We start from the raw sequence: 16,180 nt of genomic DNA, 5'->3' as shown, positions 1-16,180 counted from the left end.
AGTTTCCATTTCCCCATGTGATAGGCTTTATTTCCTTGTCGAATATCAATTGATTATAGATAGATGGGTCAATTTCTGTGTTCTTAATTATGTTCCATTGGTCTATGTGCCTCTCATTGTGCTAGTACCATGCTGTTTTTGTTACTACTGCTGTGTAGTAGGTTTTGATCTCACTGACTTTTGTGTATTGATCTTATACCCTGCAACTGATATATTAGGTCTAACAATTTTTTCGGTTGAATCTTTGGGTTTTTTCTCTGTACACTATCATATTTTCTGCATATAATAAGAGTTATACCACTTGTTTGCTGATCTGGATGCCTTTTATATCCTTGTCATATTGTTCTAGCAAATACTTCCAATATAATAATGAATAGGAGTGGAGAAAGTGTGCATCCTTTTATGACTTTAGTATTTTTCTATTGAAAATGATGTGGGCTCTTAGTTTTGGATATATACTTGTCACTGTTGGAGAAATTCCCCCCTATTCCTGTTTTGCTGGGTGTTTGAATCATGAATGGGTGTTGGATTTTGTCAAAGGCCTTTTCTAGATCAATTGATAAAATTGTGTTCTTCTTGCTTTTTGCTTTCTTAATGTGATGAATTATATTGATTGTTTTTCTTACATTGAGGCTTGCTCTGTGTCCTAATCTGTGGTCATTTCTAGAGAATGTACCACATGAACTTCAGAAAAAAGTAAATTGATTTTTAGTTTGGTGCAGTACCCTGAATATATCCATATGTTCGAGTTGGCTAATTGTTTTAGATATTTTGTCCAATAGTTTAGATATTTTGCATCTTTGTTTATTTTCTTTTAAGCATAAATATCCTTTGGTGAGAGTGATGTGTTAAAGTCTCCTACTATTATTCTGGTGCTATTTTTTCCCTCAATTTTGTTAACCATTTTAAATGTATTTTTCAGGTTTATCATTTTGTGCATAGATGTTGACCAAGGTTATGCCTTCCAAATCTATTATCCCTTTAATCATTATATTGGCCCTTCCTTATCTTTTATGGTGATTTTCATTCTGAAGTCTATTTTATCAGAAGGTAGAATCGTCACTCCTGCTTTTTTGTGTAATTTGCTTGTTGTTGTTGTTATGTGCCGTCGAGTCGTTTGCGACTCATAGCGACCCTATGTACAACAGCCCTAAACCCTGCTCTATCCTGTGCCAATCTCATTGCCTCTGACACACCCATCCCGATGTCATTTGCTTAGTATATTTCTTTCCAGAGTTTGATTATTAGTCCTTTCCTTTGTTCTTAGATGTTTCTTTTATAAGCAGCATATTGATGGATTTTATTTTTTGATTCTAGTACTCTTTTCCTATTAATTGGTACATTTTCTCCATTCACATTAAGTGTGATTATTGACATGCCAGGTTTTATCACTGTTGTTTTGCTGTGTTTCTTTTTCTTTTGTTTCTAGTTACTAAGATCCATTTATTTTTCTTGATTGTCCCTGTATGAAAGATTTCCCTTAGATTTTCTTCTAGAGTTTATTTTATTCCTTAATCAATTTCCTTAAGTTTCTGTTTTTCTGAAAAGGCCCAAACTTTGTCTTTCATATGTGATGGTTAATTTTGCTGTGTATGAGATCCTCGCTGGCAATTATTTTCTCTCAAACTTCTTTATATGCCATCTATTGTCTTGCTCATATGGTTTCTGCAGAGAAGTCAAGAATTAAGCTAATTGTTTCTCCTTTGTAGGTGTCTCTAAATTTTCCTTGAGCTGCTTTTAGTATTCTGTCTTATCTTTTATTTTGAAGAATTTGAATATTATATGTCTTCATGTTTTTCTTTTGGGGTCTAGTCTGTTTGGTGTTGCCTGAGCTTTCTGAAAGCAAATTTCTCATTCTTCATAATAACTGGGAAATTGTCTTGTAGTACTTCTTCCATAATTTTCTCAGTGCTTCTCCTGCCCTCTTCATGTTCTGGAGTTCTTATAATAAATTTTTTGTTCCTTTTAATGCTATCCCATGTAATTTTGATGCTTTTTTCATTTTTCTTCCATCTCATTTCTGATTTTTCTCCTAGAAAGTTCCCATTGAGGCTTTGTCTTCCATCTCACTGACTGTCTGTTCTGTTGCTTCTGTTTCGGTTTTTATCTCTCCATCATGCTGGATACCTCTACCATTTCAGTCTTACTATTCTGGTTTGCATTTTCATGCATTCTGTTATTTCCAGAACTGGGTTGATTGTACTTTTCTGTCTTGTTATGATTAAATTCTTGTACCTCTTTTGTAATTTCTTCTGCAGTTGTTAAATTTCTCTGCACAGTGATATCTATCTATCTATCTATCTATCTATCTATCTATCTATCTATCTATCTTCTATCGTTATTGTTGTGTGCCCTCAGGTCTGAACCAACCCATAGCTGACCCTTTGGGGATTTTCAGAGGCAGTTAATATCATGGGAGGAGATTGCCTATCCTTCTTTGGTGGAGCAGCTGGTGGCCTCGAACTGCATGACTTCAGGATTACAGTACAACTTCTTACCACTAGGCCACCATAGCCTGCCCTTCTCTCTCTCTCTGTTTCTCTCCTTGAACACTTTGAACAATATCAACTGTGCCCTATCTCTGTAGCATTTATTTTATTTATGGCTTCTATTCTTTTGTCCATAATTTGCACCTTGTCCATAGCTGTACATGTAACTCCACATCAATATATTTCTTCTGATTTCCTGTTCTTTTGGGTATTCATTTCTTATTTCTGTTTTTTCTTCCATCATTTGTACTTTCTTAAGTAGCTGTTTGTATGACTCTGTGTCAATTTATTTCTTCTGCTTTCCTGACTCTGGGGTCCTCATTTTGATCTACAAAATGCTGTTCTTTTTGTAGACAAGGCTTACTCTATTTATCACAATATTTGAAGTTGCTTACTGCTTTCTTGGCATTATTTGGTTTTTCTTGGTATGTATTAGGCCATTTCTATTGTATCTGCATAGGTTATTGATAGTCCTTTATCTTTATGATGTTACCATTTAGTTGCAAGTTTATAGTGTTCAGTTTATGGGGGTAGGCAATTTGCTCTATTAGAAGTCCTTTCTGGGTCTGTGGAGTAGGAATGTTTGTATTTTTCCTGGAGTCCTTCATGTCGTCTTCTCTGATACACAGTGAAGCCTGTGAGAGTTTCACATTATTGCAGACCCTTTCCTACAGAGTATTGTTCTCTTTTGTCTGTGGAGTGGTGCAACTGGGTTTCCCAGCTTGAGTAGGTCTGTCCAGGGGCAGTAGGTAGAGGAATATTGTTAGCCCCTATTTTGTAAATGCAAATTTATTAGTAGCTCTAAAAAAAAAATTTAAGAAGGGAATCCCACTTTGTCCCATTTTTAAGTGTGAATGCTTTCTTTTTTTTTTTTTTAAAGAACTGAGATCATTTGCTGGTGTTGTTGTTGTTTTATATAACCAGAAAACAGGGGATGTTAAAATAGTGCTAGCTCACTAGCACTTAAATTTGCCAGCTGTGGAAATGAGCCTCTCACCTGATTGCAGCCTCCTCTCTTAAATGATCTTGTCCTCTTTGGTTGGTCCTGTAGTGGCCGGATACCAAAGTAGAGTAGTTTTTCTCCAGGGGTGTTCCAGGCCCATCTTTCACCAGCACCTGAACATCTTGTGCTGGCTTTCTTGATGCTTTTTGTGCTTTATACTTTCCTACAATATATATTCTAGTATCTGCTGACAACAAAAGGCTATTAGATGTAGAATTTCCTCCCAATTTTTTTAACTTATGCATTTAATCGATAATTTTATATTTATTTAGGAAGAGTCAATTAAGATGTTTTATGTATCTGATGACAGTGACCTCAGAGCCTAGCCTGAGATAGCCTTCTTTGTTTTAAATAAATTTATCTCCACTGTCTCAGTGTTTGTATTATGAACTTTATAATTGTGAACTAAGAGGGCCCTGAGCCCCTTTCTGTCCAGTGGTAGAATTCTTGCCTCCGTGCAGGATGTCCTGATTTAATTGCCTGCTGGTATACTAAAGGCACAATGACTATCTTCCTATCAATAAAGGGTTCATCAGAATTCCAAGATAAAACAGAGTAGGGAAAAAAAATCTGTGAAAGATCTACTAATATACTACTAAAACTTGGCCATTGAAACATTATCTATCACAATAGACTCATGATCTCATCATGCATGAGGTTTCTATCAGCTACAGGTAGACTTAACAGCAGTTAACAACAGCACTTATACAGGGAGCTTTGGTGACCCACTGGAAAGAAATTGCAGTGCCAAGCCAAAGGTATGTGGTTCAAGTCCAACAGATGCTGCATGGAGAAAGATAGGTATTCTCCCATGAAATTTATTGCCTTTGACAACCTACTTGATGGCAAACAAAACCAACAATATTTATGTAGAAAATTATATGAAAAAAAATATTGTCCTGTTTACAAAGCAAACAGTCAAGTCAAGAAATAGAAGTTACCAAACTTCATTTACAAGATAGTATTTAACAACTCCTCTAAAAGTAAGTGCTTTCCTGATTTTATAGAGTTCTGGTGGCATAGTCCATAGGGAGTTGCACTGCCATCCTCTTTATGTTTCTCTAACAGTCTGAATGCACCAGTGGATCATTGACAGAAATATGGGCACTCTCCTCTCCTGTGATTTACAGGCTCCCAAAGTCCTCCTAGAGGTTAGCGATGAGTAGGTTCTGACTGAATGGCAAGGAGATACCGATTTTTATGTTAATAATCTTGATATTCTTTACGTGCTGTTAAATCCTCTTAATAGAATGAATTTTTTATCATTATAAAATCTCTCTCATCTTTGGTAATATTTCTTCCTCTAGAGTCTGTCTTATAGTTATTTCAACTTTCTTTGATTTTTTTAGATATATTATTTTTTGCTTTATTTTATGGTTTAAAAATGTTTTCTTGTGTTTTAGGTTTATAATTACACAGCAAATTGAATTAATATCAACAACTTGTACACAAATTGTTCCATGACATTGGTTACTATTCTTGCAATTTGTTGGCACTTTCACCAATTCCACCTTCCCTGTGTGCCTTGTTTCTATCCTTCCTGCTTCTTTACCTCTCCTTATTTTTTTGTCTTTGTTTTTTAGCAAATGTTTATCATTTGACCTCTTATGGATCATAGTTTAAAGGAACATATTCTTCATGGATATTATTTTTTATTTAGAAAAAGTAAGTGGATGTACAATGCATGAATCTATGAAGATTTAAAGTTGCCAAAATGAGAAAGAATTCTTAAAAAAATACATATCCTAGACATTAAAATTCACTGCTGTGCACTTTTGACTTTGTAGATCATAACAAATTATTGCTTAAAGTGTAAATCCCAGAACACATTTGTATCCATGCAAAACCTACACATGTATCAAGCAGCCAATGCCTGAATAGAAAAAGAGAACAATTCATGGCTTTAAATCAGGAAGATTATATGTCAGGGCTTTATCTTTTCTCCATACTTAAACTATGTACTGGACAAATAATTTGAGAAACTTGAGTATATGAAGAATGTGGCATGAGTTTTGGAGGAAGAATCATCAACAATCAGCATTATGCAGATTATACAATTTTGCTTGCAGAAAGTTAAGATATGAAGCATTTAGTGTAGAAGTTCAGACTATACAGCCTTCATTATCAGTTACATCTCAATGTAAAAAACCCAAAATTCTTACCAATAATTAGTAGGCAACATCAAGATAGATACAGAAAAGATTGTAGTAGTCAACAATTTAATTTTACTTGGAGCCACAGGCTAGAAATCCAAAGATATTTTGTATCAGAAAAATTTGCACTCTTCAAAGTGCTAAAGAGTAATGATGTAAGTAAAAAGCCTAAGTTTACTTGATTCAAGGTATAGTATTTTGCATTGTTTCCTGTGCATCTGAAAGTTGGACCATGATTAAGGAGGACAGAAGGACATCTATGAATTTGAATTGTGGTATTGGCAAAGAATATTGAATATCCCATGAACTATCAAAAGAACAAAGAAATTTATTTTTGAAGGAAGTGCAACCAGAATGATCTTTAGAGACAAGTGTGATTAAACTTGGTCTAACTTACTTTGGGCATATTTTCAGAAATAACAAGCCCATGCAGACAGATACCATGTTGGTAAGATTGAAGGGTTGCTGACAGGGAGGAAGACCTTAAAAAAACATGAATTTGTGAAATGACTACAACAATGAACTTGAGTATGACAGAGATGATGAGGATGATGCAGGATAGAGTAAGGTTCAGATCTATACATAGGGTTGTTATGAACAGTAGTTGACTGGATGGCACCTAACAACAACACCACTAATAATCACAACAAATATTATAGTGAAATGTACATTTTAAAAAACAAATTTGTTTTTATAAATATACTTTTGTAATTTTAATTTTGAAATTTAGTTGGTTATAAGACAGTAATTTCTTTATGTCAAAATTAATTCAAATAGTAAATCTATTGATTGATCTTGATGCAATAATGCTCTATCATAAAGAGTATCACCTAAATTTTCGCTTATTGTGCAGAACAACCAATTTTGTAGACCATTAGAAATATACTCTTGTGACTGAATAACATTCTAGATAATGAAAGTGGTTTCATCATTGAAGACGACTTTTTTTTTCAGGTAGGAAATCTTGTGAACAATCCTTCTACTGCGTTATCTCTTTAGGTAGAACATTAGTATACTATGTGAGCAATAACTTGCTTATTGATTTGATAAAAGTAGCAAGGATCATGTTTAATATTTGGTCTCAAATAATCATTCAACTAAGAAGCCAACCAACCACTTGATAAGTTGATGCCACCTCATGACAACCTCATTTGTACCAGAGTAGGACTCTGTGCCATAACATTTTCAATTTTGTAATTTTTCAGAAGTAAATTGACAATCCTTTCTTTTGAAACATCTCTGGAATGTCAACATTTTGGTTACCAGCTGAGCTATTGGGTCTGAATATATAGTCTCAACAATTGAGGTTGTTGTTGTTATTGTTAGCTGCCATCAACTTGTGTATAACTCGTAGTGATATTACAAACAGTCAGCCTCATCTCTGCCCTATTTTCTACCATCTTCATCATCTCTGATATACTAGAACCACTGCTGAAGTCACTGTGTCAAACCGTCTCATTGGAAGTTTTCCTCTCCTCACTGATGCTCCAGTTTTCTAAGCATGATATACCTTTTCCAAGGAATAGCCTTGCCTACTATGAAAGATGAAGCTTTGTCATCTTTGCCTCCAAGGAGCATTCTGGCTGCACTTTTTTCCAGGACATAAATCTTTGTTCTTTTGGAAGCCATTGGGATATTCAGTGTTTTTCTCCAATACTATGACTCAAAGGTATCAATTCTTCTTCCACCATCCTTATTCATTGTCCAACTCTCTGATGCATATCTGGTGATTGAGAAGACCATGGCCAGTATCCTGTGCTCCTTAGTCTTCAAGTTGACATCATTGCTCTTCAGCATGGAGAGGTTGGAGAGGTCCATGAGAGTGGACTTGAATAATGCAATACGTCTCCTGATTCCTGAATGCTGGAATCAAGGATGTTGACTGTTGATCCTAGTAAGATAAAATCATTGACAACTTCAATTCTTTATCCCTCAAGCATAATAAGGATTATTGATTGGTCTTGTACTGAGAACCTTTCTTTTCTTGATGTTGTGTTGCAGTCCATACTGAAGGCTGCAGTCTTTGATCTCCTACAGCAAGTGTTTCATAGCTTCCTCCCTTTCAGCAAATTAGGTTGTGTCATCTGCATCATGCAGATTGTTGGTGAGTCCTTCTCCAATCCAGATACCACATTCTTTTTTATAGATCCTAGCTTTGCAAATTATTTGCTCATCATACAGATTGAGTAGGTGTGGAAAAAAGATAAAACCCTGACACACACCCTTTATGATTTTAAATCATACAGTGTTCCCTTGTTTCATTCGGACAACAGCTACTTGATCTAGGTGTAAATTTTAAGTAAATGGTAATGAGTATATGTTGAGAGATTTTTATTGGAAATTCTTAGAATCTTATTTATAAGTTGTATTTTGTTTTTATAGATGGCTATGCACCATTTCTTTCTTTGGCTACCAGAGAAAGTTCTTTTCCTGTTGACTCTAATGCTGGGAAAGCTGTGCCAGGCCCAGGACACTACAATGTTTCAAAAGCACAGGTAAATTTAGATTGTCTGAGTTAATACTAATCAAACTTTCTTTCTTTGATGGACTAAAATATTATTTATATCTATATTTTATTTTCTCCTGATATTAACTCATCCTTTTTCAATCTGTATTTAATACTAAGAATAATAGGAGTGTGTTCAATGCTTGTTTTCTTGTTGAATATTCTTATTCTTCACCTTTCATATATTCAAGGGAACTCTGGTGGCCTAGTGATAAGAAACTTTGCTGCAATCCCAAAGACACACAGTTCAAATCCACAAGCTGCTCCACAGGAGAATATGGACAATCTCCTCCTGTGCCCCTGAAAACCCATAAGATCAGCTATGACTCAATTCTGACTTGATGATACACAACAAAAACTAATAAGCATGATATCTTTCCACAGGGAAAAAACTCTCCTAGTAACATGCCCAAAATATTTCATATTCCTCACTGAAGAAATATGGTGAGAAATGTCAAAACTCATAAGTTTATAAAAATAAACTTACATTGCATATATTCAATAAAACACTGTAAAACATTGGTATATGTTGCATGGTCTCTGGGACCCTAGAAAAATAGGACCCTTGACTGAATGATGACTCATGAAAGTCGTACACATGATTAAGCTGTGTAAAAAAGGATGACAATTGAGTGAAAAAATTAGTTTTTACCATATTTTAAAGATATAGCTATTACTATCATCTCATCTGCCTTCAATTTCAAATGTCTGATTTGAATCAATTACAATTAATTCCTGCTCAGAAACAGCGATTGTAATTTCAATAGTTTCATAATCCTTGTTGTTTTTGTTATGTGCCATCGAGTTGTTTGCGACTCATAGCGACCCTATGCACAACAGCCCTAAACCCTGCTCTATCCTGCGCCAACCGCACTGCCTCTGACACACTCATCCCGATTACCCCAGTCACCAAATCAATCCATCTCATAGAGGGCCTTCCTCTCCTGCACTGTCCTTCCACCCTCCCAAGCATGATGTCCCTCTCCAAGGACCCATCCCTCCTGGAAACATGTCCAAACTATGTCAGACGAAGCCCCAGAATCCTTGCCTCCAAGGAGTAGCTTGGTTTAATCCTTTCTAAGATGAACTCCAGCAGATCTTTTAACTCTGGAGGTCCAGAAACAGTCATTGACTCTGTTTTTCTATTATTGTTGTTATGCACCACTGAGTTGGGATTGACTCATAGATGATCTTATGTGGATTTTCAGAGGCTACCGTTCACATAAGAGGAGATAGCCCATCTTTTTTTCCAGAGCAACTGTGTGCCTTTAGGTTGGCAGTACATGTTTTTAACACTAAGCCACCAGAGCTCTCTTTTCCCCCCATTAATATTCCCGAATTAATAATTTATTTAAGATTTTTTGGCTGCAAGTAATTAAAAATATCTTTTTAAGACAAGTATTCAGGAGACAATAAAATTTTATTGAAAAGGTACTTGTGTGACTTATGGACTTCAAAGAAAAATAGAAGAGTCAGGCTCCAGGAGAGAAAGGATCAAAACAACTCCAGATGTTTCAGTAGTGAAACTTCAATACCATTGTGATGGCTAACAACCCTTAAATAATTCAGTAATTTCCCTTTAGGTTTTTTGTGTCTTCATTCAGGATTAAAATGATCAGTACATAGAATATAGGTCTGATTGGCCTAATTTATTATGAAGACTTAACTAATCATGGAAGTTTTGTTATGCATTGTAGAGTCACCTGGGACTCATAGTGACACTATGCACAACAGTTCTGAAGCCTGCCCTGTTATGAGCCAGTTTCACTGTCTCCGACACACTTACCATCATTATCCCAGTTACTGTATCAATCCATCTCATTTGGGATCTTCCTCTCCCACACTGTCCCTTCACCCTTCCAAGCATGATGTTCTTCGCCAAGGACTACTTCTTCCTGGCCATATGCACAATGTTTGTGAGACAGAGCTTCAAAATCCTAGCCTCCAAGGAGAAACTTTGTTTCACCCTCTTCAAGACAGACTTACTTACTTGTTTTCTTGGCAGTCCATGGTATGTTCAAGACTCTTTTCCAGAACCACAACTCAAAGGCATCAGTCTTTCTTCTGTCACCCTTAGTCAATTTCCAGATCTCTGATGCATAGTAAGTAATTGCAAAGACCATGGTCTTCCTGGATCAGGTGTACCTTAGTCTCAAGACTGACATTGTTGCTTCTCAGTACTCTAGAGATGTCTCTGACTTTCTTAGTGCAATTCATCTTTTGATTCCCTGACTGCTGGTGCCAAGAATGTTGATTGTGGAGCTGAGCAAGCTGTAATTGTTAACAACCTCAATCTCTTCTCTATTTATCATGGTGCTGCCAATTTGCCTAGTGGTGAGAATCTTTAGCTTCTTGATGTTGATCTTCAATCTATATTTAAGACTATTCCCTGACCTTTTGTAGCAAATGCTTCAGGTCCTCCTCATTTTCAGCAAGCAAGATGTGTCCCCTGCATCCTGATACTACATACCTGAGAGTGGAGGACCCAGTATCGGACAAGTGGGTTTAAAACCACCAAATAGGTTGTTGTTAAGTGCCATCAAGTTGAGTATGACTCATAGTGATCCTATAAGCAACAGATCTCAACCCTGCCTGTCATGCCTAGTGCTATTCTTTCAATCTTTGACACACTCAAACCCATTGCTGCAGTCACTGTGTCAATCCACCTAGTTGAGGGTCTTTCTCTCTTTCACTTCCCTCCACTTTTCCAAGCATGATATCCTTCTCCAAGGAATAACCTCTCCTGGCAACATGTCCAAAGTGAGATCAAGCTTTGCCATCCTTGCCTCCAAGGAACACTCTGGCTGCACCTTTTCCAAGGTATCTATTTGTTCATTTGGCAGTCCATAAGCTATTCAGTACTGATCTCTAGCACAATAGTTCAAAGGCTTCAATTCATCTTCTGTCATCCTTACTCTTTGTCCAGCTCTCAACAGTATAACAAGTGACTGAAAAGACCATTGTGTGAATCAGGAGCACTTTAGGCTATCATCATTGTTCCTCAATAATTTGGAGAGGTCTCTGACTGCAGATTTTTCCAATGAAATGCACCTCCTGAACACTTGACTGCTGTTACCAACAGTGAATCCAAGTAATATAAAGCTGTTGACAGTTTCATTCTTTCCTCCATCTGTCATGATGTTGCCTATTGGTCTAGTGGTGAGAGTTTTTGTTTTATTGACATTAAAATGCAATGCATTTTGAAGGCTGTAGTGTTTGATCTTCAGCAGCACATGCTTCAAGTCCTCCTCACTTTCAGCAAGTAAGATTGATTCTTCTGCATACCGAAGGTTACTGTTAAGTCTTCTTCCAATCCTGATGCCACATTCTTCTTCACAGAGTTCAGCTTCTTGAGTAATTTTGCTCAACATACAGATTGAAGTGGAGACAGAATACAACCCTGACACATGCCTTTCTTACTTTTAAATCGTGTAGTATTGTCTTGCTCTGTTCTCATATCTTTTTTCAAGGTATAGGGTTAACATGAGCACAAATAAATATTCTGGAATACCTATTCTTCTCAATATTAGCTGCAATTTGTTACCTACAAAATCACATCCTTTTTCAGTCAATAAAGCAGAAGCAGAAGTTCTTGTTTTCTTTGCTTTCAGCCAGGATCCATCTGCCATCAGTAATGATATCCCTAGAGCAATGGCCTCTGCTTGAATTTGTGGCAGTTTTGTCTGTGTACTGTTCTATCCATTTTTGAAAGATCTTCAGCAGTATGTTGCTTGCATGTGATGTTGATGATATTGTTGAATAATTTTCACATTCTTTTGGGTCACCTTTCTTGGGAATGGGAACAAATATGGGCCTCTTCGTTTCATTTGGCCAGGCAGATTTCCTTCAAATTTCCTGGGGTAAGCTAGTGAACATGTAGATTTAATTAATGCTTAAGTGGGAAATATTTCTGTTATGAACATGGGATACTAGGCAGATATAATGAGATTTCCATAACATTTAACACTTTAACTTCTAAATTCTCATTTATACAATACACACGTTGTTCTTTCCATACATAGACTTTTAAAAAATAAATCTTACGCAACACAAGTATACATAAGAAAATATATACTTGTAACTATGGCTCTCTAAAGGAGTCAAACTAATGTCTAACTACAATATTCAGAGATAAGATTATAATGTCATTGTAAAATGAGTCATGAATCTCTGGCCCTTTCTTCTCTAGTTCTTTCACATTTATCTTCATTATTTGACAAATTATAGGTTAAGTGGAAATTGAAACATGAGTTATATGGAAGTGTTAAGTGACAAGGAGTGTGGGTTCTTGAACAAGACTGGTTGTGTTCCAAACCTATGTGTGAGGCTTCCTAACTGTGAGAACTTATCTTAACCACTCTGGGCCTTTAATTCTTCACTTGTTAAACAGGGAGAATAACACTGGTGGTGTAGTGTATTATGTTTAATGCTCAGCAGGTATCAATTCAATTCCACTAGCTGAGCCACATTGACATTTGACTCTTGTTAAATTTTACACCCCTGGAAACCCAATGGGCAGTTACTTTGAATCTGAATTGATTCCATGAGAGTAGGATTAATTTTTAATATTGTTGTAAGGATTAAATAATGTTAAAAAGCATTTAGAATAATGACTGAATATAGTTAGTTTCCAACACATTTTAATTATGATTTATGACAGTAGAAGAAAATGAAAAGAATATGATGAAAGAAAAAGAAAGTTCAGATGGAGACCACAGATGTTATATTTGCAAATAATCATAAAGCTATGAGTAGTTTAAGATCTTTTTCATTTCTCATTCTGTGCTCCCTACATCTTCAGTGAGGAGTTTATATATGGAGCTCTTAATTTGATGGACTGATCAATGTCTATAAAGAGGAGAAAACCAGACATAGAGGCACAAGGTCATGAACATCTCTCTGAAAGGGCCAGGAGAGTGAGAATATCATAGCACCTCAACACCTGAGACTAAAAAGCAGATCAGGAGCCTGTAGCCCAACCTTATTGTCTCTAGATCCCCAGAAGCAGAGGTTCATTTATTCCTTGCTGACTCACAGACTCACAGTTATGGTACTAACAAGTGGGTTTACTAGGGAAGGAAGTTGGAAAGTGGAGGAGGCAAAGAATATCACAGTATCATCTAAAATAAGTGTAGGTTTTAGCTCAGCAGTTCCAAGGCACAACTCCTCAGTTAGTTCAAGTTCCTGTTTTAATTCAGCAAGCAGCTTTTTCTTTCGTCATCAAAGGCAGGAATAGCAAACTGTGGCCAGCACAAATGCAAGAAACTTCCGGTCATACCGTGCCATCATTTGTGTACAGCAATGCCAGTTTTTCCACCAGCAGCGTCTTGCTGCCACACGCCTTGTTAGCCTCAATTCTTTTTTGCTACAAGTCTTGCTGACTAGTGTGAGAAGCACTCTTTTTATTGCTGATTCAGCTGTTGATGATTAGCAAGATCATGGTGATTAGCAAGCCCATGTACTTGCAGTTAAGTTAGCTAGAGACCAGAGGCTAATGGGCTAAAAAAAGGCAACTTTTAGTCTAACACCACAGTCAAAATCTTTGATTCTCAAGAGTCTGATTTCTCAGCCATCCTGCTTTTCATTTTTTTTCCAGTGGTATTCTTTTAATAAGAACTTTTTACCTTCGAGTCAGAACTGACTCCTAGCTGACCTTCCAGCAGATTGCTGTAAATTGCATGTTTACTAACATGAAAAAGCACATTTTATTGTGCTTCAGATATAAGAAAATAAAATTTCCAATTGAATCAAACTGTAGACACAATCCCCTTAAATATGTCTTTCCTCCATCATGTCTGATTACTGTTATATGCATTTGAGCCGCCTGTGACTCTTAGCGACCCATGTGCAATAATAGCTCTGAACCTTACCCTATCTTGAGCCAGTCTCATGAAATTCTCTGTGTCTGCCAATTGTTTTTGGTACAGTGACTCTGTGTACTCCTTCTATCTTTTCACACTTCCTGGATCATTCAACATTCTTTCCATATCATCCTTAAGTATTTCAATGTGAGGCTTGAATTTGTTCTTCAGTTCCTTCAGCCTAGCAATTGCCTCATGAGTTCATCACTTTTGATTTTTCAACTCCCATTCTTTGTAAATTTCATTATACTTTGTCTTCTTGAGCTTCCCTTTGAAATTTTCTATTCAACTCCTTAACTTACTGATTTCTTTCCTTTTCTTTGGCTTCTCAATGGTCTAGTGCAGTATTCAGAGTACCTTCTGATATCCACCTTGGTATTTTTGTTCCTTCTCAGTCTTTGTATTCTTCATGACTGATAGTCTTAATATCTTCCCACAGCTCATCTGGTCTTCACTCATTAGTGTCTATTAGGTCTTAAACCTGTTCCTGAGAGAGTCTTTAAATTCAAGTGGGGATATACTAAAATTTTGCTTCTTGCAAGTTTGCTCTAGTTTTGGTTTGAACTTAACCAACTTGAATTGGATTGTTTAAATTAGACTATAAATAAAAACAAAAATATGAACAGGAGGAGAAAAAGAAAAGATTGCCTAGGATACTGTGTTATACTACGATACTGTGATACACTTTCATAGTTCAGCTTGAGGTGTGGTTCTTGGAAAATGAGACAAAACATTTGGTTTTTTCATCCTTTTCATTTTTTTGCATGTGACACCATTACTACAAAATCCAAATAGTTTCTGCTTTCTGTTTCTCTCAGCAATACAAGGGTAACAATTGTTGTCTCAAATACTGAAAACACTGAGACTGATCTGCTTGTGTTTTATATTTATTTTTATAAGAAATATTTTGGAAATTTTAGTATTTTAGTTTAGAATATTTTACTAAGTATGTTAATTCCACTTACTACAGTCCTCAAAAAGAAAAGTTTCTCTAGAGAACAGGCAGTGACTTTTGCCATCTGTTAATTTTCTGATTCTGGAGAATCCAGAAATGTGGTATAGGGAGCCAGGGATAATTTCTTTCAGTTCTGTATGCAATAAACTTAGATTTGAGCATAAGAGGAAACTATTGCCAATAAGCCTACATATACATCCAAGAAAATGACAAAGATGTCATTCATGAACAAACAAAACAAAGTCCTAGATAATTCTAGAAGATTTGCTTTATCCCTATAATGAGTACTTGCATTTTAAAGGATTTTTCAGAGGTATAAATTCCCTATAGGTCTGTGAAAAGTATACTCTATTCTTGTTTTAAAATTTTGAGGTTACTTTTATCTCTGATTTCTATTTTGATACAAAGTTTTCTGTGGCACTAAGTACAGTAAATTTCACTTTACGTTAGAACTGACAACTGTATTTACTAGAACTGTCTTTAGTAAAGAATTTTAACTTTCAAAATTATTTATATTAGGATTTAATATTTTTCAACTTAGTCTTAATTATACAATATTTCTTTTTATATGTAATATTTTCTTTTTTTCCAATTTAGTACATCAAAGGAGGTCATAGTCTACAATACCGGGAGAAACGTTTTAAGAAGTTTATTTCAGATAGTCCAGGACCTGCAAGCTATAACCAGTTGTATCCTAGAATAAGAGATGCCACAAACATGAAAGTGCTGGAGTCTAAAGAGTGTCTTCAAATGGTTTGTTGCTCTTTAGTTATACTTCAAAAGATGCTTCTTTTCATTAGAAGAAAATAGAAAAATTTATTTCTTGTATGCTAAGAACATTTAACAGTATTATTATAAAAATAGGTAGACTTACCAAAATTCAAATTGTAGTTAATTTATAATTAAGTGAATACTCAAAGATGTTTGTGAACTTAGATTTTTATGTGTAATTAGCATAAGACTCCATTTTTTTGCTCTTGATTTTTAATCTTTTCCTATTCTGTGGTAAATAAAACAGGAAATTAAAAAACAACAACAAAAAAAACCCCCCAAACTCTGAGTCATTTGCCTATGTTGTTATTGCACTGTGTCAACAATGACTCATAGTGACCCAATGAGCTACAGGTAGGAACTGGCTCTATCCTGCACCATCCTTATCATCACTAGAAGTCCTAATCCACAACATAAACAGTCTTCCCAGTATCCTGGAAAA

At 35.7% G+C, this 16,180-nt stretch overlaps 1 protein-coding gene across 1 annotated transcript in view; it reads left to right on the top strand.

The window, feature by feature from the left end:
• Positions 1-16,180, top strand: part of STPG2 (sperm-tail PG-rich repeat containing 2) — a 555,694-nt gene that overhangs the window by 23,251 nt on the left and 516,263 nt on the right. The window contains exon 2 of the mRNA XM_006893099.1: positions 8,028-8,140. Coding sequence (XP_006893161.1) covers positions 8,028-8,140 — 113 coding nt within the window. The remainder of the gene's footprint in view (positions 1-8,027; positions 8,141-16,180) is intronic.

This window comes from Elephantulus edwardii, unplaced genomic scaffold, assembly GCF_000299155.1.
Source record: "Elephantulus edwardii isolate Elephantulus edwardi_28Jun2011 unplaced genomic scaffold, EleEdw1.0 scaffold00122, whole genome shotgun sequence".
In the NCBI taxonomy this organism is placed as follows: domain Eukaryota; kingdom Metazoa; phylum Chordata; class Mammalia; order Macroscelidea; family Macroscelididae; genus Elephantulus; species Elephantulus edwardii.
Note: the sequence above shows the minus strand (reverse complement) of the source record. Positions and strands in the feature narration are given on the sequence as shown.